Source organism: Canis lupus, chromosome 6, assembly GCF_011100685.1.
Source record: "Canis lupus familiaris isolate Mischka breed German Shepherd chromosome 6, alternate assembly UU_Cfam_GSD_1.0, whole genome shotgun sequence".
NCBI lineage: Eukaryota > Metazoa > Chordata > Mammalia > Carnivora > Canidae > Canis > Canis lupus.
Window position 1 is genome coordinate 15,032,335 of NC_049227.1, and position 24,584 is coordinate 15,056,918.

Below are 24,584 nucleotides of genomic sequence, written 5' to 3' on the forward strand. Positions count from 1 at the left end.
CCCTGGGAGGGTGTGGGGGGGATGCAGGCCCTTTAGACCCTGGGTGTGTGTGTGCACACGCACAGACCCTCCAGACCCGAGGTGGGTGGTTGACGTGGGGAAGGGCCTTCAGACCCTGGGAGGAGGGATATGTGCAGACCCTCCAGACTGTGGGTGAGTGTTGTGCACAGACCCTCTAGGCTGTGGGTGGGTGGTGTGTGCAGACCCTCCAGACCCTTGGGTGTGCATATATGCAGGCCCTCCAGACTCTGGGTGTGGGCCTATGTGCAGACCCTGTAGACCCTTGGGTGTGCGTATATGCAGGCCCTCCAGACTCCGGGTGTGGGTGTATGTGCAGACCCTGCAGACTGGGTGGGTGGTGTGTGCAGGCCCTCCAGACCCTGAGTGGGGGGCAGTGTGTGCAAACCTTCGGGGCACAGTGCAGACCCTCCAGACCGACTGCTCAGGCGGGGCGCGGGGGTTCAGGGAGGAGGAGGTTCGGAAGGGAGTGAGAGCCCCGTTACTGGATGAGGGTCTCAGGCCGTCTGAGCTCACGGGGCCCTGGGAGGATAGCCGAGTATTTTGCTTTTCCAGTGATCCCGAGGAAAGGAAAGACGTACTAATTCAAGCTAACACACGCTGTAGTAGAATTTTGGGAGTTGTCAAGAACAGGAAAGTTTGGCCCGAGGAGGCCACCGTTGGGCGGTGCTACTCCGCACAATACAGCGCGAGCGACTGCCCCAGTGGAGGTCCGTCCCGTTGCGGGAGGCGGGCCCCCCCACAGACCCGCGGGCCGGCCTCTGGTGAGAGTCCGAGTGCGGTGTCCCGGGGCGGGCGGCTCTGGGGCGCACGCGGAGCTGCAGGACCCGGGCGGCGCTCGGGCCCGGGGCTTCACGGTCGGCCGCCCAGGTCTCGCGAGAGCGCGGCGGCACGTCTCGCGATACGCGGGCTCGGACGCCGAGGAGGGAGATCTGAGCGGCAGCGGCGGCGAGCTGCCGGGGCTGGGGCTGAGGTGAGTGGCCGGGCGCCGGGGTCGCCGGTGGGCGGATATCCGAGGCGGGCCCGGCCCCCTGCCCGCTGGTCTCTCCCCGCCGTGCTCGTTCCCTCGGATCCAGACCGGAGCTCGAGCCGGCTTCGGCGGCGGCGGTGCGGAGCGGGGTCGGAGCGGGGGTCGGAGCGGGGGTCGGAGCGGGGTCAGGGCGGGGCCGGGGTCGAGGTCGAGGTCGAGGTCGAGGTCCGAGCGGGGTCATAGGGGGCCAGGGGTCGTAGCGTGGCCCGGGTCGGAGCGGGGTCAGAGCGGGGCCGTGGGGCGGGACCGGGCAGACCCCACCGGGCGCCTGGGGTCCGGCAGAGCCGCCTGGGAGCCGGGGTTTGCAGCGGGGCGGCAGGGCCCCCCCGCCCCGAGTAGTGCCCAGGCCAGGAAGGGCAGCCCAGGGGTGTGATTTGCAGCGCTTGGGTTTCCGCGGTTGGGTTGAGGATTGGAGTCTCTCGGGTAAAGAGGACGGAGTTTGAGGACTGCCTAAGCGCATCCCCAGTGCAGCGCCTTAGTTCCAGGCGGTTGAAAGCGTGTGCGCTCTTCGTTCCGGGGGGAGTTACACGCATCAGCTCTTACAGGGGCGCCTCTCCGGACCAGGACTTCCCAGCTTGACTTCCCATCACCGGTCGGAGAGTATGGCCCCGTTCGGAAGGGTTTGCTTTCTAGAGTGGACCTCTGCTGTCCAGTGCAGCTCGGGCCTGCATCTGCCGCGGCCCTCAGCACTCTGTGCTTGCATGTCCTGTTCCGCCTTCTACTCCAGGTTTCCACATGCAGTGTGATTGCGAGGTCGAGAGGACAGCTGTGTTGTCTGGGGTGAAAACATGGCCTACAGAGGAGGGCTCTGTGTGCATAGGGCCAAGGTTCTCCCCAAACGGAAATTCAGAGTCAAACTAAGATTCCTCACTTTCTTTCCTCCTCTGGGGGGAACGTGGGGAGGTGTTTTCAATCTAACGCTCAGAGAAGTCCCGGTGAGCTGGCCTTTTACCTAAGAGGTGCCTTTGCTTGTTAACTGCACCTGAGATGCTTCCTACACACTGGTTGGCAGGTGTGAGGCCACCGTCAGCACAGGTTTGGGGATGCAGGTTTGGAGTTGGTTTTCTTTTCTTTTCTTTTCTTTTTTTAAAAATATTTTAATTATTTATTAGAGAGCAAGAGAGAGAGGACAAGGCAGGGAGGGGCAGAGGGAGAAGCAGACTCCCCGCTGAGGAGGGAGCCCACCCTGCAAGGCTCCATTCCAGAACCCTGGGATCAAGACCTGAGCAGAAGGCAGATGCCTAACCAATGCCCGGGGGGTGCTTGTGCTCTGCCCTCTGTGCCCTGGCTTATGGAGCACACCGGACTTTAGAGCCACACAGATCTGGCTTCTGGCCTGTTCTGTAACTTTCTGAAGCCTCGCTTTCATGGTGTGTGAAATATGTGTAGAAAGACCTCATCTCCTGTTGTGTGGCCTGAGATGTCCTGTGTGATGTTATAGGCAGAGTGATGAACTATGGCACCAGGCACCCCCCCATCCAACTTATGATGGATGCTGTCATCCTCACAACAACTGTGCAAAGTGACCCTCGTGACCGTACTTTCCAGATGAGTCCACACTGCCAATTAACTTCAAAAATGTGGCTGTGACACTGGAGTATTGTCAGGATTCTGAGGGAGCATTGGGAGAGTGGGGCCACCCAGAAGTGCCCCTGCCTAGACCTCTGGTAGAGCTAATGGTGCCTGCAAAGGCTCACCGTCACCCCTCCCTGTTTTCCTCCAGAAGCAAAGTGGCCATGGATGACCTGATGGAAAACACCACTGTGCTGTCCACCCTGAGGTCTCTGAACAACTTCATTTCCCAGCGGGTGGAGGCAGGATCTGGACTGGATGCTTCCACCCCTGCCCAAGGTTCTCTGCAGATGCAGTACCAACAGAGCATGCAGGTGAGTGCCGTGTAGCGTGAAGGGGTCTCGGGTGGAACATGTGTGCCCTTGACAGTTCCTTTTCCAGTTGCAAGTAGTCCAGGTGAGTGCTCTGTGTGCGGAGGGCTCTCCAGGTAAAGAGAAAGATTGGGTGTGTCATGGTCTCTGATTTTGGGGACCCATTTGCAGATTTTGGCCTCAGTCTGCCATGATGTGGCTTTTACAGTTTTCCTATAAGAAGTCTTACTTCATTTCACTTTTTTTTCTTTTAAGTATTTATTCACGAGAGAGGCAGAGACATAGGCAGAGGGAGATGTGGGACTCGATCTCAGGACTCCGGGATCACGAACTGAGCTGAAGGCAGGCACTCAACCACTGAGCCACCCAGGAGTCCCTCATTTCACGTTCTTAGAAACGCTTACTATTGACCATGAAGGTCTCCTGGAGGACTTGAGGTTCCACAGAGTTGTAGGGTCAGTCTCATGGGGGCAGGGGTCACTGGGTCCATGTGAGGAGGAGGTGCTGTCTGCAGCCTGGCCCCTGCCACTGTGCACTGCCGCCACATCAGGCAGCAGTCCCCTGCTTGTGCAGCTGGAGCCAGTCTTTGGTAATGGCCTGTGACAGAGCCAGTGGTGTCATGTGGCCCTGGGAGCCCTGAGGAGCCCCAGGCAACATTTGGTAAGAGAAATGCTCCTGTGTTTTTATGCATTCATTTGCTGAATGTTCAAATATTTTTTGTTTTTTTAGTGGGCTGAGTTGCTCACTACCATTTTTTGGCAAAGACTTTTATTCTGAAATTGTTTTTTTAATGTTTGTGTTTTGCCTAAAGCACTTTTTTGGAAATGATGGTGGTTTTTGTTTGTTTTTGTTTTTGTTTTGTTTTTGATTCTTGCTCACTGGTAAAATAAGTTGGCAACTTTGGTCTAAAAAAGTGTTACAATTTCGTTGATGCAAATGTCCAGGAACTTTGGGCTAATTTGTCAGAACTATGGAACTTCTGAAGCCAAGTTCTCACTAAGCTAGTGATATTGAGGGCCTCCTCAGTTTGGGGGATCCCATAGTCAGACTAAGCTGATTAGAGTCTTGTAGCTGGAGGACCTGCGAGGGCCCTGACCTGGTCCTGTGGTGTGCCAGGACTTAGCGGTTTTGTGCCCTACCAAGCTACCCTCAAATGGCAGGTGAGGGAACTAAGAACTTAGAGGTCTGGAGAGTCTGGAAATTTTTGCTTAGCAGTCCTCCCCCCACCCCTCTGCCTCCCCCCCCCCCTTTTTTTTTTTTTAATTTATTTATGATAGTCACAGAGAGAGAGAGAGAGAGAGAGAGGCAGAGACACAGGCAGAGGGAGAAGCAGGCTCCATGCACTGGGAGCCCAATGTGGGATTCGATCCCGGGTCTCCAGGATCGCGCCCTGGGCCAAAGGCAGGCGCCAAACCGCTGCGCCACCCAGGGATCCCCCTCTCCCCCTTTTAAAAAAGATTTTATTTATTTATTCATGAGAGACAGAGAGAGAGAGAGACAGAGACACAGGCAGAGGGAGAAGCAGGCTCCATGCAGGGAGCCCGATGTGGGTCTCGATCTTGAGACTCCGGGATCATGCCCTAGGCCGAAGGCAAGTGCCAAATAGCTGAGCTACCCAGGGATCCCCATCCCCTGCCCTTTTTTTAAGCTCTGGTTTCTGTGGGAAATTGTTTGCAGTCTGTTCTGCTACATGTCAGTGTTGATTTGATACAAACATGTTTCAGTTACTTTCCTTCAAATGCAGTTGGTGTACCAGGAAGATGTGGCCATAGATACGTTTCTCTGGGCTCCTGCTCACTGTGTGGTAGTGCCCATGGGAGCTGGGGGTTGCCGTCCTTTGGAGGGGCTGGGCCTTATCTGCAGGCAGAGACTGGGAAGGCCAGTGAGTCTGATGGAGGGTGGTTTTGGAACCCCACACTTTAACCGACGTGAACTGAAATGAGAGGAAATGTCAGAGGAGTAAACAAAGGGTGGATCTAGGCCCTCAAAGAGTGTGTGGGTGGGGTGGGGGGTAGAGAAGATGCCTTTCTTCTGGTCTGGGATTTCTCATCTGTGGTTCTGCTGACATTTTGGGCTGGATAATTCTTTGTTTTGCAGGACCACAGCCTTGTGGGATGTTAAGGGACATCCCTGGCTTCTGCCCACTAGATGCCGGTAGCAAACACATGCTACCACTCCCTCTTTTGACAGCGGTGTCTCCGGATGTCGCCAAGTCCCTGGTGGAACTGACAACCACTTGTTCTAGCCCAGTGCTTCTCAGACTTTATGCCTCTGAAACCCTGAGACTGTGTAAAAGGGCGATTCTGATTGGGCGTCTCTGGAGTGCAGCCTGAGGTTCTGCATTTCTTTTTAGTGCTTGCAAGCTGCTGTGTTGCCAGCCATTCCTGGAATAGTCAAGCTCCAGTCCGGGTGAGGACGAGGCCCTGACACAGTCAGTGGTTCTGTGAAACTGTTTCGTGGGTCTTCTGAGGGCCTTCAAGGCTTGACCCCACCTTTATGTACCTACCCTCTGTGGTAGGCAGACTTCTGAGATGGCTTGCAAATCCCTGGCCCCTGGTGGACCACACTTTCTCCCACTTAAATACCAACGAGGTTTTGTGGTAGCAGGATTTTGCCAACATAATTAAGAACTGAAATCAGTCGACCTCAAGATGGTGGGCCTGACCTCTCAGATGAGCATTTTGAACCTAGGTGGCTAGGTCAGATAGAACAATCAGCCACATAGAGCAGGAGAAGGATTCTGCATATGGGGGATTGTCCCTTGTTGGCTTTGGAGGTGGAGAGGGCCACATGGCAAGGCATGTGGGCGGGTTCTAGGAGGTGACAGCAGCGCAGGACTGACAGCATGTCCTCCAGCCATGAGAGTGTGGAAGAGGATCCTAAGGCCCAGATGAGTTTGGAGCTTGATCTCAGTGTTGATTTGAGCCTATAAGATCCTGATCAGACAACCTGTGGGTGCCTGGCCTTCTGCCCCCAGAACCTGGCCACTACTATGGGATTTTAGCTGCTAAGTTGGTGGTAATTTGCTACACAGCAATAGGAAGCTAACATGCCCCTTTTTCTCAAACAAACCTACATGCTGTCATCTTAAAGTATACTTTTCTCTTGTTAGTGTTTAGTTTTTGTTTATTGCCTCTCCTCATTTCCAACGAAGGACCCAGCATCCAGCCTTTGTCCCCAGGGCTGAGTTCGGGCCTCGTTGGGGGGTTGGTGTTCAGTGAGTGAGTGTTAGACAAGCCACTCACCTGTTTGGCACAGCTGCTGAAGGTTCTCTTTCCTTTGGGTGTGACCTGATCAGTTGGAAGAACGAGCAGAGTGGATCCGCTCCAAGTCCCAGGTTGTCCAGGTGGAGCGAGAGAAGATACAGATGGAACTGAGCCACAAGAGAGCACGAGTGGAGCTGGAGCGGGCAGCCAGCACCAGTGCCAGGCGCTATGAGGTGGGTGCAAGGAGGTGGCTCTGGCCATTAGGAGCTCTGAGGAGGGTGCAGGCAGCTGGCTCTGGCATCATGGCATTGTGCACACAGCCTGCCAGGCCATACGGCATGTGAGCCTCCTGGCTGGGAGCCTGGGTGCTCAGCCTGTGGGGTGCTAGGGCCTGCCTTCTTAGGCCACAGATAGCAACTATGCATGATGTCCTTGAGGTGGGCAGTGTACAGGGGACAGCTGTCTGCTATGTCTGCCTAGGGAGGTGCTGGTTCTGGTGGGCCTTCCTCTGCTGAGCTGCCTGTTTTCCCTGCTACCCCCAAACCACCTGCCCTGAAGAACTGGGTTATAAATCCAGCATTTTCTTTTAAATATTTTATTTATTTATTCATCAGAGATACACAGAGAGAGGCAGAGACACAGGCAGAGGGAGAAGCAGGCTTCCTTGCAGGGAGCCTGATGTGGGACTCAATCCCAGGACCCCAGGATCATGTCCTGAACCAAAGGCAGATGCTTAACCACTCAGCCACCCAGGTGCCCCCGAGTGACAGATTTAGAAAGTCACCGGTTGTGTAAAGGTCTCAGATCCAGGCCAGACCAGTTTTGTTCACATGGTTATAGGGCCTAAGACCAAGGATTAGTCTTGGGAGTACTTCCTGTTGTCCCTGGCTTAGCCAGGGCAGGCTGTGAAAGTGCAACCCTCCATTACCTAGAGAAGGTACTAGGTTTTTACTGAGGGTGTAAATCTCTTCTTCTGCTTTATCAACAGCACTTTGCCAGGGGTTGTCAATAAGTGCTCATCATTTGCAGAAATGCTGCCAAGACTCGGGCAAAGCACTGGACCAGAAAGTCTCTTATCTGCCTACGCTTTCCCCAAGGGTGGATATCTGGCCCCATTCTTGCCTTACGTGGCATATTTGCACACTTTCTTAGTTACGTGGCATATTTGCACACTTTCTTAGTCTTGTAAGAATAGTGGATGTCTTCAAGGGTGTTATGCTAATTGGATGTATTCAACCCTGGTATGCAGGCTTCTGGCTATGGTGTGCTGTGTGGGCCTCGTAGCCCAGGAACATGGCCTGTGAGTGGGTCCCATGGCTTCAGCATTGGTTCTGGTGCTGCTCTGAGGGCTTCTTAAGGTGGGACTTTAGTTAATGTTCTGTGTCATCCTAGAGGGACAGTCCTGGAGGAATTGGTGGGAAGGGACAGGGAGAGGCCGCGGGAATCTTGCTGCTCTTGAAAGTGCCTTATTAGGGATGTGGGGATGGCACCAGGGACCATCAGATGGTCGGAGTTGTGATATTGGTGGTGCTACTGCCCTGGCTCTTGGGTATGTGGAGCTCCCATGGCATGTGGAGCTATTGGAATTTTTCTGGGCTATAGTCTGTTAAGGACAGGACCTGGCCTGGCTGCCGTAGGTCTCCAAGGTCCAGCACAGGCCATACCACCTTATAGGTGGTTAGAATACATTGGAATGGGTGGGTGGGTGAGTGGGGGGTATCATTGCACGGATGGTGGAAGTCTTTTCTTGGGGAAATTGAAGCGTGCAGGGCTGAGTTTAATCCTGGGCCTTCACTGAGCTTCGCTTTCCTCCGAGAGACCTTTCCCTTCCCACCCACAGATGTGGCTGAATGTGACCCGGAACCATCTGAGCCAGTGGCTTTCAAATTGTGAGTCTTGGACATCTGTCACGGTTTTTCAGGGACTGCCAGTTTGGCAGTTGGTGGGGATCTCAGAACCTTTTAGATGGTAAGACTTTGGTTGGTGTCTGAGATCTGGGAACCTACACGGATGGCCCGTGTCTACTTGGGACCAGCAGCCTGAATAGAGATGCTATGTCCCGCTCTGTAGTGGGCTGCCTGGGGCCCTGAGTTGTGGAAGGGTCCCCTGGCTGTTCGGAGGCCATACTTGCAGCTTGTTATCCCTGTGAGTCCCTTGAGCAGGCTGTGTTCTCTGCATTCATTCAGCTCCTCCTTGATGCTGGGCTGGAGAGTCCTGGTATAAGCACTTGCCTTGGGAATGCTGGCGAGCCTCGTAGGGAGCTTCTGCAGCTCCACTTCCCGGGAGGAGGTCAAAGGTTGGCAGCACAGGTCACTCTTCTGGGGCTGAGGGTGAGCTCGTAAGTGGCTACTAACTCCTGAGGCCCCCAGTTACATCAGAGTGAGGAGTCTCAGTCCGGTGGCTGCCTTCCTGGCATAAGACTCATGGTGGTTTTGAAGGCTTATGGGAAAGGATGTGCCTGGAGGGGCCTGGCCTCTTGCAGTGTGAGCAGGGCCTGCTGCATGGGCAGCGCCTGTGTTGGAGGGGTCCCCATCCTGAGGGAGGAGTGGGGTGGGCCTCCTGACTCCCACTCACTTTCCCCACTCCTGCAGCGCGAGGTGGACCGCAACCAGGAGCTCCTGACGCGCATTCGGCAGCTGCAGGAGCGGGAGGCTGAGGCAGAGGAGAAGATGAAGGAGCAACTGGAGCGCCACAGGATGTGTAAGCAGAGCCTGGATACTGCTGGCCAGAAGTTGCGGGAGAAGGAAGAGGGCCTGGCTGCAGCTGGTGAGGTGAGGACTGTCCCAGGAGTGGTGTTTCTCGGGGGAGAGGCGTGGGAGCACTGGAGCACCCCCACTGCATTGCCTCCTGGCCACGAATGCGCTTGATGGTGTTTGCATCGTTGTCATTCTAGTAAAGATACTCATTTTCCACTCTGTGGCCTTCAGTTCATAAATCAAACACTTTCTTAGTCTTTGTAATTAAGACTTTTAATGGTTGACTAGTCTGCATTTTGTCATTTAAAGAAATGTCTGCGTGCATCCTGGTCTGTATACATGCATACACACAAATGTGGCAGGTAGCACGTAGCTTGTTGCTTCTGTTCCTTATTCTGACACATCCATAGGAGTGGGGTTTGAGGTCGGCGGGGACAGCCATCAGACTTTTGCTACCAGGTGCTGTGTTGTCCTGGCAGCAAGGTTGAGGGCTCTGGTTTCCCTGAGACCTTACCTGTAATGGATGGTGATATCTTCTGGAAATACTTGTGGGTTTTTGTTTTTTTCCTTCCCTTTCTGAAGATGTAATTGATACCCCTGGATTTGCATTTCTTTGATTATTAGCGGGTCTGTTAGCATCTGTGAATGTCTTTGAAGCCAGTGCATAGATGAACTGTAGTCCTTACTGTCTCTACCAGTTAAAGGTTGTATAAATTTTAGAAACAGAGCCCAAACATTGACGCTGGTGGAAACTGGACTCTCCTGACCTTCTCTGTCCCTTTGCTGTGGCGGTGTGGATCACAGGTGCCTTGAGGAAAAAGATGAAGCGCTGCCCAGGGAGGGAGTAGGGCACAGGATCATTGGTATTCTGTCTCTGCGTGCTTTTCTCTACTTGATAGATCTTGGGAAGCAGGCTGCAGGTTATTTTTGCCTTGGCAATGCTGGAGAGCATGTTAAGGTTGTTACTACATCTGTCTTCTGATATGGATGTTGGCAGGAGAGGAACCGTGATCGCCCTCAAGACAAGTCCCTGTGTCGCCATTGGCTTGCCTAGGCCACGTTCTGTGGCTTGCGTTTGGGAGGCTGGTGTGGGGCCTGTGGGGGAGAGCAGGGCCTATGTTCTCTGGTCAGTGAAGAATGAGGTGGTAGGAGACCCTTGCCACACACATTGCAAAGAGGACAAGGAAGGGGCCAAGGGTGGGAAGGTGGTGGCCAGCTGGGATGGAGGATCCTGAATTCTGTTTTTGTTACTTTGTACTTCCTTGGAGAAGCCTTCTCTCTGTGACTATCAGTAGGTGTCACTGCCCCTGAGCTCGCTCTCACCACAATGCCTGGGTCATGTGCTCAGTGCTGGGAAGTCCTGCTGTTGATTGCCCAGCTTCCCCACAGCCGTGTCCGTGTCCTGTGTGCGGCCAGCCATGTGACCCTGTGTCCTGCACAGAGCCTGGTGTCCAGTGTGCATTAATTAGAATCTGGAATCAGGAAGACTTGTCTTCCTTTTTTTTTTGAAGGTTGTCTTCCTAATTAATGTGTGTTTTAGTACCTTCATTCTCCTGTGATGCCCAGGTTGATAGGCACCCTAGTAACAGAGCAGACTGTGCAGATGGTTGGAGTATGGGTTGTAGATGGCCTGTGTCTGCCTCCCCTGGGGAATGTCGGGTAGCAGCATCGATCCATTGATGTGGGTCCTGGGTTGGCGTGGGCTTTTGGACCAGGTGAGAGTGTGTCAGGTCTCCTTGTTGGCAGGGGGTGCCCTGGCACTGCTGGTGTCCCTCACTGTGGGGAGTTTGCTGGACTGGGTCCCTGTCCACTGTTCCAGGAGGTTAATTGACAGTGATGTTTATGAGTGGGCTTCCCTGTTGACTGGGAAAGCCACAGAGGGAGAGCAGTCACCAGATGGTCAGTAGGAAGTCACCTGGTGAAGGTGCAGTCTGATGGAAAGGCAGCAGGTTTGCCCCTGAAAGTCCTGAGGCTCTGCCGCGGGCCAGCCTTCCCAGCTCCTGCTTTCTGCTCCCACTGCTTCTGGCTGAGGGCACTAGGTCTGCATGGCATTCCTGTGGCTCCTTTATTCTAGGGGGCTCCTGTAGCATCATTCTGAAGATGGCTTCAGTCCACCATTTGACTGTGTCACAGGGACCTGGCTGTGGTTCACAGGGAGTGTTTTAGCTGGGACAGTGGCATGTGGGGGCCCATTCAGGTGGAGAGACCAGGACAGGCATGGAGAGAGAGCCACACAAGCACACTGGGCATAAGCAAGGATCCCAAGTGACAGATGTCATGGGGCTCAGCCTCTCTTGGTAGGCAGCTTGTCACCATGACCTAGTCTCTTGAGGAAAATGTGAGGCAGGCCGCAGGTTGGAGTACCCTGGGGTTGGGTTGGGGGGCGGTATCTCTTCTTCCCAGGTCCTGCGTCCTAAAGGAGAAGATGGCTTGGTCCCTGCCCATGGGAGGGAAGTGGGAGGGACAGCCTCTTTCAGGGGCATTTGTCTGTGTATTTCTGGGTCAGGAGCGCCCCCTCTGTGGGTGGGCCACATACTGTAAGCAGCTGTGGCCTACTCCGCTCTGCTTTCAGACCATCAATGCACTGAAGGGGAGGGTTTCGGAGCTGCAGTGGAGTGTGATGAACCAGGAGATGCAGGTGAAGAGCCTGGAGTCTGAGAAGCAGGAGCTCAAGGAGCAACTGGCCTTGCAGCACAAGTGAGTGGGTGTGCTGGGGTGGGGCCCTGCCCTTCACCAGATGGCCTGCCCACCAGTCGCCCCAGGTCCGGTCAGCCCAGCCTACTGGGGCCCGTGTTGAACCACGCATCCAGCTGTTACTAGTGTGGAAGACCGTGAACAGAAAGGCCCAGGCTCATCATCATGTGCTCTCTGTGGTCTAAACACCCAGCGACCATGTGTGCCATATGTGCTGAGCCCCAAGGACCTACAAGTGCCCTTTAGATCTGTCCTCCCCGTCCATAGCCAGTTGGTGGCAGACACAGGGGCCACTGAAGCAAGGCTGATAAATGTTTTAAGTGTTCTGAGAACAACAGTGGGGAGCAGTCATTTCTTCCCTTCCCGGGGGGCTGGGATTGCCTGCTCGAAGAGCTTTCCGAGAAGCCAGGCTTTAAAGGCTGTGTGGGGCCACCCGTGGGGCAAGTGAGGTGTGGGTCAGAGCCGTGATCAGACAGGGATTGTGTTCTGAGCAGGCATGGGACTCCGAAAGGTCAGAGGGCGGAATTCTCTCCCTGTTGTCTAGGCCTTTACCTTCATAGATGTTGTCCTAGGAGAGGGTTGGCAGTGTGTGGGGGCCCAATCATGGGAGGGTCCTTGCCTGTGGCTGTGCCAGGGGTGCACAGTAGAGGAAAGGGAAGACAGCTGTGGGTGCTGGGACTAGACAGGGCCTTGCAGATGGTGTGAGCTGGGCACCTGCCTTGACCCAAGGAGACTGAGGCCACAGTGCCCTGTGACCTGGGGGTCCACGCTGGAGAGCCTCTAGGGTGAAGGCAGCTGCTGGCTTTACCCCTGCCTGTTTGTGCATATTATGTGCTTTTCTTGATAGGAAATGTCAGGAGGCTAATCAGAAGGTTCAGGAGCTCCAGGCCATCCAAGAAGCAAGGGCTGACCAGGAGCAGAGGATCAGGGTGAGTTACTCCCATCTCCGACACAGGCTCAGTGCGTGAGACCAAGACCAATCAGTCACTCATCAAACATTAACATGGCCCAGCTCTGTGCCAGCTACAGGGGTAAGCAGCAGGGACAGGGCAACATGGGACACAGATAACATCATTGCACTTCGAGTCTGGGGAAAAAAAGCAGACACTACGCCATGTAGGCAAGCAAACTCTGGGAGATGGGCCAGGAGGCTGAGCAGGAGTGAGGTGCCAGAGCCGGGCAGCACCGCAGCTGAAGAATAGCACTTTGAAGAGCAGAGGAGGGAGCCAGGAGGACGTTCAAGGAAGCAAAGCTGGGGCAGGGGGTGTGCAGCAGCCCCAGGTCACTCAGGCAGGGTTATGGAGCCCGAAGTCCCCCTACAGGCAATACCCCCACCTCCAGAAGCCTAGTTCATCCTCTTCACCAGCCTCATGAGCATGTAGAGCTATCACGAGTTTGCTTTCTGCTCTCGTCCGTGCGGTGTCCCCAGCACCATGCATTGAGCGTGTTTGGTGACTTGTTACTGATGGATACCAGCTGTCCCCATTGTGTCTCAAGGAGACTGCGGATCGTAAAGAAAAGGCTGTTGTCAACATGGGAAAGGCTCACTTGTTAAACGGGGGCTAGTGTGGCAAGAGTGGGTCTAGCAGGGGAGGAGTGGTGTGTTTTATTATGTTTATTCAGGGAGCCTTGGCTGCCTGTCCCTGGACAGGCATGTGTTAGGGCCCTGCCCCCGAGGGCAGTGCAGCATGGAGGTGTGACTCCAGCCTGTAGTGCCACATTGGGGTCCCCCTGGAAGTGAACATGAGGGTGTGGGACAGAAGCACACCTGGTGCAGCCAGGGCAGGTGTTTTGGAGGGGGACTTGACCACAGCGGTTGACTTTGTTTTCTCTGTCCCTGGCCTCACTTAGGATTTGGAGCAGAAGCTGTCCCTGCAGGAACAGGATGCTTCGGTCGTTAAGAATATGAAATCTGAGCTGATGCGGCTGCCCAAGATGGAGAGGGAGCTGAAGCAGCTGCGGGAGGAGAGCGCCTACCTGCGGTGAGTTGGCGCAGGGCAGGGTGGGCTGGTGGGCCAGAGACAGGGCTGGCGGGTGCGGGGTGGCACTAGGCTGTGCTCCTAGGTCTGGGGCACTTGGCTGTTTGAGGGACTTTGTTTCTGGTCCCACCAGGGAGATGCGAGAGACCAATGGGCTGCTCAGGGAGGAGCTGGAGGGGCTGCGACGGCGGCTGGGGCGCCAGGAGAAGATGCAGGAGAGTCTGGTCGTCTTGGAGCTGGAGAAGGAGGTGGGGCCCGGGGCAGTGGGGTGTTCCCTGGGGGTGGGACCCTGGGTGTTTGATATTCCAGTTGCCCTCCTGAAATGTGGAAGGACTGGGCTGGTGTGGTGGGCTGAATGGTGGTCTCAGAACTGCCTGGCCTCCTGTGTAGGTGTTCATGAGCTGGCCTGTGGCTGGGAGACTGCTGGGTGAGCTCAGTGGGCCAGTGGTCATGAATCCTCTCATGGGGTGGGGGATGTGGAGAGAGTCAAAGAGATGTCATGTTGGGGAGGACCCAACCCCCTGTTGCTGGGGTGTGGGAGACGAAGGAGGGTTGCCAGCTAGGGAGTGAGGGCCTCTAGAAGCTGGAGAGGGCTGGAACTGGGTTCTTCCCAAGAGCCTCCAGGAGGAGCTGTAAGAGTGCGTGTTGTATTGTTTCCGTCGGGTGGCGGAAAACGGGGAAACTGATACAGATAGTGAGTCAGAGAGGAGGCGGTGTTGGACACCTGACACAAACCTTTTTCCCTCCCGCAGACGTGAGCAGATGTCTGGGCTCTGTTTCCTCTGCTTGTGTCTGTTGTTGGGACTCACAGTGGCATTTTGTGGGCTGATGTTGTAGAGCTGGCCATAGTATGTTGTGCTGAAAGCATCCCGCTTCTCCCTGGGGCACACAAGAGGGTGCAGAAGCTCTGTCTTGCTCAGTGCACACGGGTTATACCAGCACTTAGCTTCCTGGCCTTTGGGCCTGCGTCTTGCCGTCTTTCTGTGCTGCCTCCTGGGTTGTCCTGCTGCCTTACCTATAAGCCATGTGGCCCTCTGTTGTTTCCTAGGTGGTGGGAGTGTGCTGCTAGCTGCCCCGCACTTGGCCATGCTGGTGGCTTGTGACCTCATGGGGTGGGAGCTGAGCTCTAGGATACTGGCTTACATCTGAACTTACTCCAAGGACACAGCTCCAGACTGAGCAGCTTTTCTTCTGTACAGTTCTGAAATTGGTTAGGATTCTGTCTCCAGAGTCACACGGCCTCATGTGAAATCCTGCCATGGTTGCTTGCTGGCTTTGTGACCCAGGGCAAGTTATTTAACCTCTCTGTCTGGCTGTATAACGGTGTGTGCCTTGCAGGATGGTGAGGGCTCAACGAATTTATGTCAAGTGCTTAAACGGTGCCTGGCACTTGGTAGATGGTCACTAAGCATTGGCTGTATTGACAGTTGCTAATGAGCTTGGCCCTGGCACATGATAGGGCCACTTGAGTAACTGAGTGAATGCAGGGATGCCAGCATGGTGCTTGGCCTGGGTGGAGGTAAGGGAAGGCCAAACAGAGGCACATGATCCTTGCCCTCACATTGCTTACATTCTAGAAGATTGGTGGGGACTCTAACATGGGATGTGGGTCAGCGTGGGAGAGCATGTTAAATGCAAGGTCAGGCAGCTCCGTACATAGTGCCAGGTGAGGGATGTCCTCACCTGCCAGGTGGGGGATGTCCCCACCTTTTCTTTTTGTACCTGTGGGGCCCTGGGCCCTAGTTGGCCACAGCAGCTGGGGTCAGTTGGGCTGTAGGGCTCTTCCCTGGGGCCTGGCATCCTTTGGAGCTCCTGGAATGTGAGAGAGGCAGGGGGTTCTTATGGTTTCAATACCAAGGTCTGCCCTGGGGCAGAGGCTATTTTAATGGGACCATGCGTGAGGCTGTTTGCCACTCTGTCTCCACTTCACGATGTTTTAACTGTTGAGACTCTTACCTGACTCCGTGGGACCAGGAAGAAATGAGGCAGTGAACATGTTTGTAGTGGGAGTAAGCTATCTGCTCCGGAGCAGACTTGGAGCATTTCGGTGTTTAGCTCAGAGATAAGAGCAGGCTTTTCTGAGGGATCAGGGAGACTTAACATCCTCCTCATTGCTTCAGCTTTGTGTGAGCCTCTCTGGTATGGGAATGGAGGTGGTGGTGTGCAGAGGGCAGCCAGTGGTCGTAGAGGCCTTGGAAGGGAGATGCTGCGGTTGCGGTGCTCTTAGTGTTCACCTCCTTGTCTTTGCAGAGGCTGTTGGCAAAGCTGCAGAGCTGGGAGCAACTGGAGCAGAGCACGGGCTTGAGCATCAGGTAGGCAGAGGGTGCCAGTGCCTTGGGGTGCCTGGGGGCGGCCGGGGGTGGGGGGGAGCTCCTACTGCTGCCTCTCAGGTCAGAGGAGGCACTTTGACCGCGGGAGGGAAGGGACCTAAGTGACTGTCCCTGCCGAAGTCTTAACAAGTCCTTCATTTAAGGTCAGCTAGCAGCGTGCTGGCAGGGATTTGCTTGCCCTGCGTCCTGCGGCTTTGGGAAAGGACTTCTTTTTGTATACTGAGGGAGACAATGCCTTTGGGGCAGCCCTAGGCAAATACAGACAGTGGAGATGAGCTGGGTTTTCAGGGAGAAAGGGAAAATGCCATAGTGCAGGACTATGGTGGCTGTTAGGAACCGACAGCAGCCTCAGTTCTCTGAGGGATAGGATGGGCAGGGCAGGCCTCTGTCCACTGCTCCCTGCCCCCAGCCCCACACCTTCTGCCGCCTGTCCTTCGGAGGACCGCTGCTGCCTGTCCCTTGGTCCCCAGGGCTCTGGGCCCCACTGCAGGCTGACTGCCCCACAGCTTTTTCATCATCTGGTTGTTCCAGTCTGGGTGAGGGGTGCTATGAGATCCATCATTCTGGATTAGTCTTTGGAATTGCAGTGTCTAAGAGCTTTTTGTGTTGTCTGTATGTGTGACTTTGAGACTGTAGCTCCTTGGTTGTCTTTCCTGCTGCTCTTGGAAACTGGGCCAAGATTGAGAACCTTCCTTAAAGAGCTGCCCTGTAATTACACTGCCCAACTGCTGGTTCTGGAAGCTGCAGCAGTTCCGATCAGCATTATTGACTCCACTGTCCATCCCTTGAAAATGCCCCCTCATCGTCTCTTTGCCTGGCTGAGTCACAGGACAGACGAGGCTACTGTTTGCTCTTGAACTGCACCTGCGGGACCCAAACTCGTGTAGGGCTGGCCCAGCAGGGCCTGAATGGTTTGTGCTTCTTCCTGCTCTCTGGGCTTATTAACTCACTGGAAAGCCTCCCTCCTGCTCCCAAGGAGGCTCGTCGGAAGAGAAACCTTCGTGACTTCTTTCTTGTGCTGGAGATCAGAGGCCAACTCATGCTCAGTCAGACCGGCTGCCGGCGTGTCTGAATGCCCAGCGTGTGCCACAGAGCACTCAACATCAGTCAACCCCAGGGCTGCTGCACAGCTGGCAGCCATCTCTGGGCTGGATTGAAAGTGCAGCGGCTACTCCAGCCCTTTGGTCTCCCTTCCAAACCAGGGACCTTCCTGAGTATAGGCTGGTGTGCGAGGAGCAGAGAGCTGTATGGGCCAGCTGCCAGTTGGGGTGGGGCATCTGCCTACTTAGCTACTTGTGTGTGCTGTATGTTCACGTGGTGGCCAGGCCCTGATGAGGGAGAGGAAGGGGTGGTGGGAGGGCTGTTGATTGAGGGCTGCTAGTGCCCACCAGCAGCTTGGGGTCAGGCAGGAGAGAAGGGCATGGGTCTGTGGTTGGGTAGTGGACTGTCGCTGGTGTCTCTGCTGGCTGCTGGCAAGTGTGCCCCTCCTCAAGTCTGTGCCTGGGTCTGGGCCAGTTTTCTCATTGCTGGGAATGCAGTGCGTGCCTCACTATTTGTGTGGAGATTAACACAGTCACACGCTGCAGAGGTTGCCTCACACAGTGCGGAGTGGTGCTTGTGTCCCTTCTGGAAGCTTCTAGGGAAGCAGGTGGAGCATCCTTGTGTCCTTGTCTCCTGGTACCCCTCGGTGAGGGGCTCCTGTAGGGGAGATTTTCTTCCATGTGCTTTGTGGTCACCCTGTCCCTGGTCCTTTCTGGAGACACCTTGGAAACCCCAGCTCCTCTTCTTTACCCTCCCTATCCAGGTGGGGTGCATGGGAAGGCTTCACCTCTGGTGACTCTGCCCCACTGAAGTGAGTATGTGTGTCGTGTAACAGTTGCTGGGTCACAGACTTGTGTGTTGCCCATTGTCAGAGCTGTGGGGAGAGTTAGGTATAATGCAGACTCACCAGGCCCAGTGGGTCAGCCTGTCCGGGCACTGGACTTGAGTCTTACATGACCCTGAATGCCCTGAGGAGGAGTTTGGTTCTCCCTTTTTTGCCAGGTTTTGGGCAGTTAGGGATTTCTGAGCAGGGATAGTGACTTTTCAGAGTCCACATTTGGTGAAATTGAATATGGGGTGGGAAATGGACAGAGAGAAATAGGGCACAGGGATAAGTTGGGGTCCCTGCAAGAGGGATGTGGGAAGGAAGGGTAAGCACTGGTCAGGAGCTCTGAGACTGCTGTCTGGGTGGCTGGAGGGGGATCTGCCTAGAGTGGGTCTAGGATGAATGCCCTTCGTCACCTTTGCTATGTTCAATGCAGCTGGGGACCAGAGGACTGGCTCAGAGTGAGCTGAACCAGCTGTGGCTAGGTATGGTTAGGTTTGTGTGTGGCCCCTGCTTGGTTCTAACGTGTTGGGGTGGGGGGATCTTGTGCCTTATCTTCCATCTCTTTTTGTGGAAGGACTTTGGTTTCTCCTTGTGAAAACATATTTGTGTGGGGTGTCTGCTAGTTCAGGGGCCTGTTCCCTCAAAGCATAGTCGGCCAGCCCTGGGAGATGGGTTGGAGTCCAGCACTTGCCCTGGAAGTGTAGGGGCTGGAGGGGCAGAGAGGGCCTTTTGACCTGGTGGACTTGAGTATATTGGCCTTTAAGCCAAGGCATTGTTGTCACTTTGGGACAGAAGGCACTCACTTGGCATGTATCCTGACCCCCAGCCCTGACCCTTGTCTCGTGTCTCCTGGGCTTTGAGGGCTGCCGCCGCTAGGTGGCACTCCCTCCCCCATGATCCTGATCCCTGCACCTGGAGAGCTTCTGGGTCTTTTTGGATTTGTGGTCCCAGACCTGCTCCCTGCAGCTCTTCCTGGTCCTCTGCCACTCTGCTGGGACTCGCATGCTATGGCCAGGACCCAGAGGGGCAGGGCTGTGAGGGGTCTGTGTCCTTATAGTCCTGTGCACCTGTGGGTGGCTGGCCAGACCCTGTTGACTATCTCACATCTATTCTGTTCTTGACCAACCTCTTGATGATCCTTAAGTGCTTGATGTCTGTGAGCTTCTAGTGTTTTAGACCAGAAGTTCTCTGCATAGGCTGTCTTCTTTGTGCAGGACTGTGACTTTTTGCAGATTCTCAGAGGGCCCTGTAGCCTTGCAGAGTTTGGGAACAGAGATCAGGTCTAACACCTAGAAAAATCAAAACCCCCTGGAGTTCATGTGGCATGACTGTTGTCACCCTTCTCCCAGTTTGAGATTTCTCATGCCCAGAGGAGCCCAGAGGTATCTGGAAAGTTGGGTAGGTGAGTTGGCCAGGGCGAGTCAAGCAGTATAAACCAGTACGGAAGCCCCTGCCCGTGTCCTCACCTGCCAGGGAGGCTTGTCCACCCGGATGTTGCTGGACACCTGTCTCCAGCATGCAGTCATGTGGGTTGGAGGCAGGTGGGCCTAGGGACTGGGTGGGAAGGAGTGCTGTGCTGTGTTGGGTGGGGCGCTGTGCACCCAGGGGATGCAGCAGTGGGGAGGAGGGTGGGTGGGTGTGATGCTTGCATGTCCTCATCCCAGGGCTTTGAAAGCCAAGGGAGGGATTCAGCAGTAGCACAGAAAGTGCCTGTGTGCAGAGAGCCTTGTCCTGGGAGTGGGGCCTGGTGGGGCAGGATCTGAAGGTGCTGAAAGTGGACACCAGGAGACACTCTCTGTGTCTGTGTCTGCCTGGATGAGACGTCTGGGGCATTGGAGAAGGACAAACAGGCAGTAGGGAAGATGTAGCAGAAGGGAGCCCCTGCATCAACATAACACTTCCCTTCAGAGCACTGATTAGTGTGACTCACTGTTTTAATAGATTATAGGGGAAAACATGTGATCATCTCAATAGATGCAGAAGCATTTGTGAAAGCTCCACACCCATGCATGTTTAAAACCTCTGAGCAAAGTAGGAGTGGAAGGGGTCTCCCAGGCAGCACCTGCCTATCATGCAGCTCATGTGCCCTCTCCCCGCTCTGTGTCTGTGTGGGCCAGAGCAGAGGTGGGAAAGAGGAAGAAAGGCACGCAGCTGGATGGGATGAAGTAAAGCTGCCTCTGCTTGGAGACAACCAATCATCCATATAGGAAATCTCAAGGAACCTGTAAAGAACCATTGGAATTGGGAAGTCTAACAGGCTCACAGTTACAAGGACAACACACAAAGGTGGACTGAATTTCTGTGCACTGGCAGCCAACAATTGGAAGTACATGCCACTGAGAGGAGCATCATCAACTTGAAATACTTGAAGATAAATTAAACAAAAATCTGTTTGCTGTAGAGTTTAAGTTCTTTCTGAGAGCAATACTGTGCTTGTGGATTAGTGGAGTTTGTGTTGTTGAAGGGCCAGTTTGCTAAAATTGCTCCATATATCTAGTGCAATCTTAGGCAAAGTCCCAGCAGGCTTTTTTGGTAGAACCCAATAGACTGATTCTAAAATTTCTATAGACTTGTTCTTGAAAAAAAACCTGGGGCTTATAGTGCTTGATTTCAAGATGCACTATAAACTGTATCATCAAGGCAGTATGGTAGTTGGCACAAGGATAGACTTGTGCATCAACGGAAAAGGCTAGAAAGTCAGGAATAATCCAAGAGTGTATAGAGTCTGTTGGTTTCCATTGAGGGTGACAAGATAATTCAGTGGGAGAGAGTCAGTCTTCCACTACTGGTGCTGATGCAGTGGGATGTCTGTACGGTCTGGTGCAGATTCTCGTCTTTTACTGTCCCAGCATTAAACCAGTGGGGGCATGCACCTGCCTGGGGTGAAAACCAAGACTTCTGGAAGCTTAGTACACAAAAGCGTGAACCAAAGATGAAAAAAATCAATCGGTAACTTAGAGTTTCCCAAAATGAAAAAATACCTTTGCTCTTGAAAAGACACAATTTAGACAAAGAAGAGGCAAATCCTGGGCTAGGAGAAAATATTTGCAACGCATACATAGGCCCGATGGAAGATTCGTATCCAGGATTTTTAAAGAATTCTTCTAAGTGAATAAGATGACGACCGGAATTTAAAACCTGAGCAGAAGACGTTGAACAGAAGACTTTACAGAAGAGGGTCCTCAGATGGGAATAGGGATGTGGCAGCACTCGGCATCAGTATCCTTCAGGGTGTAGGGGAAGGTCATGCTGAGATGCTGCAGCTGGGACCGGAGGCCGTCTGCACCAGGTGTCATGGCAGTGGGAGCTGCACGTGTTGGCTGCAGGGCTGGGGGTAGGGCAGCTTCCCGTGTGTTCAAGATGGGACCCAGCAGTTGCATCCTGGGTTCTTACCCAAGAGAAATGAAAATGTGACCTTACAAAGACCTATCTCTAAGTATTCCCAGCGGCCTGATTCCTATCAGCTGAAATGTGGAGACAATGGGCATGTCCACCCTCGGGGGTGCGGATTCATGGAGTGTGGTGTGTCCATGGGGCAGGCCAGACTGCTATGTGCACACGTGAGTCCTGCTGATGCCAGATGCTTGGAGGCCATGCTGTGTGATGTTCTTTATTTGGAATTTTAACAGAGGCAAAACTGATTGTAGTGGCCCACAGAAGAGTGGCTCCTTACATCTTGGCCTGGGACCTGACTGAAGCGAGATGGGCCATGATGGTGTGCCCGAGGTCTCCTGTGCTTGGCCGTTATGGCAGCCACTCTGGTGTGCACATGGTCAGATGTGCATAGATGTGTATCCCACCTGTGTGAAGCTGATCCGGGGATGATGGGAGGCTGCGGAGCAGGTGCAGAGGCGTGCTTTAGAAAGCTGTGGTTTGGGATGGCACCATCCCCTGAGCTCCTCAGGCCCCCCCATCGCCCTTGCCCTGCCCTCATTGCCCTTGCACTGCCTGGTCCACCTCACATGGTACTCTTGTTGTAACTAGGGTGCTATTCTCAGAGAAGGGGGCTCAGGGCTACCCCAAGGGTGGGCACCTGGCCCTCCTCCCCCATCTGGGTACTGCCTGGTACATTCTCAAGTGGCAGGCTCTGTATGTGCCCTTCCTGACTCGGCGCTCATCCATGTTCTTTGCATCTCGTTGCATGAGTTCTACTGGTCCTTCTGCACCAGCACAGAGCACTCAACCAAATTGAAGGGCTGCACAGTAGCCTGTAAAGTGGATGAGCTCTGAGTGACCTCAGGTCCCTGTTGATGCACACTTGGGTTGCTTCCAGTGTAAGCAGTGCCTTACTAATTGGACAAATTTTTAGAAGGTGGTTTTTTGTCTCAAATGACAGACATTTTGAAATCGAGAGATGGTGATAAATTGCCCTCCAGAAAGGTTCTTTATATTTCCATTCTGGCATACAAGTGGCGTCACTTAGTTTGGGCAGAATGCTTTCCAAGTGTCAGCAGAGAGTCACAGTGGAGCTGCAGCGCAGTGAGGAGGGCAGGAACCCCTAGTAGGTTGGCTTTTAAAAAGTGTGGTTAGCATGGGGTGCCTGGGTGGCTCAGCGGTAGAGCGTCTGCCTTTGGCCCAGGGCGTGATCCTGGGGTTCCGGGATTGAGTCCCACATCGGGCTCCCTGCATGGAGCCTGCTTCTCTTTCTGCTTCTGTCTCTGCCTCTTTCTTTCCGTGTCTCTCATGAATAAATAAGTAAAAAAAAAAAGAAAAGCGTGATTAGCAGTTCCCACTGAGGAAGCCCAAGGCCCTCATTCTCTGGAGGAAATAGTTTGCCAATGGCAGGTGCGTCCCTGGGCTTTGGCTCCTTCCCCATCCCTTTGTGCCTGAACCTGGTCTGGTTTTGGTCCTGCTGGGAGGGCTTAGTGTTTGTCAGGAAGTGTGCAGGTTTGACAGTGCCAGGGGAAAGACTGAGAGGTCTTGCTGGCTCTGAAGCCTGGTGGCTGTGCCCCCAAAACTGCTGACCTGTCACCTGCAGTGAGCATGGGAACCAGGTGCTGACCAGGATGCTTCTCAGCAGCATTTGTCGGCTGGACAGGTGACAGGTCTTGGGGACCAGTGTCCCCTGATGTGTGAAGCCACTTAGGATGATAGTGAGGCTGAGTGCATGATTCCTTCTGCGAGAGGATCTCATTAACCAGCCCAGACACTTTTATGGCCGTACCTACTCTGTCCACCACCTCTGATCACCTGGGTGTTGGGACTATCCATATACGAGGCGCTGCTGATGCTTGGGAGGGTGGCCGAGCTATCAGGCATCTTGGTGGGGTCTATTTCATTTAGTTTTGGTTTGGCTTCCTCTGGGGTTCCGGAGCGGGAGGGAAGGCAGAGCCTTCCCCTTCTGGGTGCTTGTAGGTATGGCCCTTCTGGGCATCTCATGTGCTAGTGCCTCAGTGGCCTCAGCCATGAACCTTTACATTGTGCTTTCACTCATTCATCTGTCTACTGAGAGCCATTTCTTGGAGCCTCCGCCCTGGAGAGGCGCTTGTGCCCCCATGCTGTACTGGGTTCCAGGTCAGTCTGGTGGCCCGCAGAGGTGTATGGGCAGTGTCTGGAGACCTCAGAGCCCATCACAGCCCTGAGCTTTCCTGTAGAGGCCAACAGTGGAAGCAGGCGCTCCCGGGGTTTACTCTTGACCGGGAGTAGCAGCTCATTCTTCTGGTGGCTGAGCCCTCAGCTTCTTTCTGCCTGGGCATGTTTGGTTTCTTTACTGGTTATCTGTCTTCAGGCTTGTGAAGTAAGAGCGTAGGCTTGTCTTCAGAATTTCTGAAGGCTTAGAGGGGGGCCGACCTTGGTGAGCCCTGAGTGACTGGCAGTCAGTGGCGTTTAATAAATGGTGAGTGAGTCATGAGGGTGTTGGGACTGCTTTGTTTTTGTGCCTTTGTGTCTATGGTGGTTGTGACTTAGGATGGGGCCTCTTCTGGCTTGCTTGGATGGCTGACGAGGCCCCTGTGTTATTCATGCTGTCATGGTCCAGGGGGAATCAGAAGACAAGTGTAGCAGACTTCCTGACAACTGCCATTCTTTAGCTCCAGCCCCATCCTCGCCCAGGGGAACAGCTCCTGCCTGTCCCTGGCTCCCTGGTGAGGTTTCAAATGGGAGTTTGATTGGCCTTGCCTGCTGGTGGAAGTGGGTGTGTGCAGCGAGGTGTGGACAGAGTAGCATCCCTGACAGGCTGGCTCCCTCCACCAGGCCCCGCTGCTGCAGCTCCAGGTAGATGTAGATGGGTGGGGGGGTACTGCTGGGGACCCCAGTCTGCACACAGTCCTGTTCCCTTCGTCTCTGCGTGCTCACATCAGGCTGTGCTTGCAGCACTGTGGGAAATGGAGAAGGAGAAGTGCTTTCCCCAAGGAGCTTAGCCTGACTCCTCAGGGGCTGTCCCCTGTGCGTACTCGCCCCTGGCAGCATGCCTGTGGTTCTGTACTTCTTGCTTGGCACTCAGAGTGCTTTGGAGGGCTTTTCTCCAGCTTTGTAGATATGGCTTTTCTACTTTTGTACCTTTTTTAAAATTGATTTTAAAAAGTCTAAAGCCAGATAGCAAAAGGATTTAGACAAATTAGGCTATGCTGGGTTCCCAGGGGATTATGTTGGAGCGAGAGGAGGCATCTCCGTGTCCAGTTACTGCAGACTTGGAGAGGCTTTACTGAAGTCCTCCTGGGTGTGTGGGAAGACCTGCCCTCCCTTGTCTGTGCCTAGGCCCCCCATCCCCAGGCAAGGGGGTAGGGGCCGCACTGCAGAGGTTGTGTGGAGAGGATGTTGGGGAGGGACTGCAGCAGAAGCAGCAGAGCTGGAGACCTCCTCTAGGGTAGCCTGGAATGTTTCCCCATCAACCCCCATGGCCTTCAGGGGCCCAGTGTGTTGGGCAGGCTGTTGGAAGT

General features: G+C 54.3%; 2 protein-coding genes across 5 annotated transcripts in view; one reads left to right on the forward strand and one right to left on the reverse strand.

The window, feature by feature from the left end:
• Positions 1-641: 641 nt before the first annotated feature.
• LOC119876399 (proline-rich protein 2-like) lies at positions 642-1,508 on the reverse strand. Its single transcript, XM_038541714.1, has one exon. The coding sequence runs from the start codon at positions 1,506-1,508 to the stop codon at positions 642-644; it is 867 nt and encodes a 288-aa protein (XP_038397642.1).
• The window catches only part of MAD1L1 (mitotic arrest deficient 1 like 1), a 347,043-nt gene continuing 323,293 nt past the window's right edge, over positions 835-24,584 (forward strand). For 2 of the 4 annotated variants that reach the window (XM_038539650.1, XM_038539651.1), the window contains exons 1-8: positions 2,772-2,934; positions 6,230-6,370; positions 8,729-8,908; positions 11,406-11,530; positions 12,375-12,456; positions 13,379-13,509; positions 13,640-13,754; positions 15,757-15,818. In XM_038539650.1, the coding sequence (XP_038395578.1) occupies positions 2,785-2,934; positions 6,230-6,370; positions 8,729-8,908; positions 11,406-11,530; positions 12,375-12,456; positions 13,379-13,509; positions 13,640-13,754; positions 15,757-15,818 (986 nt within the window). In that variant the 5' untranslated portion in view covers positions 2,772-2,784. Of the gene's footprint in view, positions 992-2,771; positions 2,935-6,229; positions 6,371-8,728; positions 8,909-11,405; positions 11,531-12,374; positions 12,457-13,378; positions 13,510-13,639; positions 13,755-15,756; positions 15,819-24,584 lie in introns of those variants that run through there. The other 2 variants (XM_038539652.1, XM_038539653.1) reach the window with 2 other exon arrangements.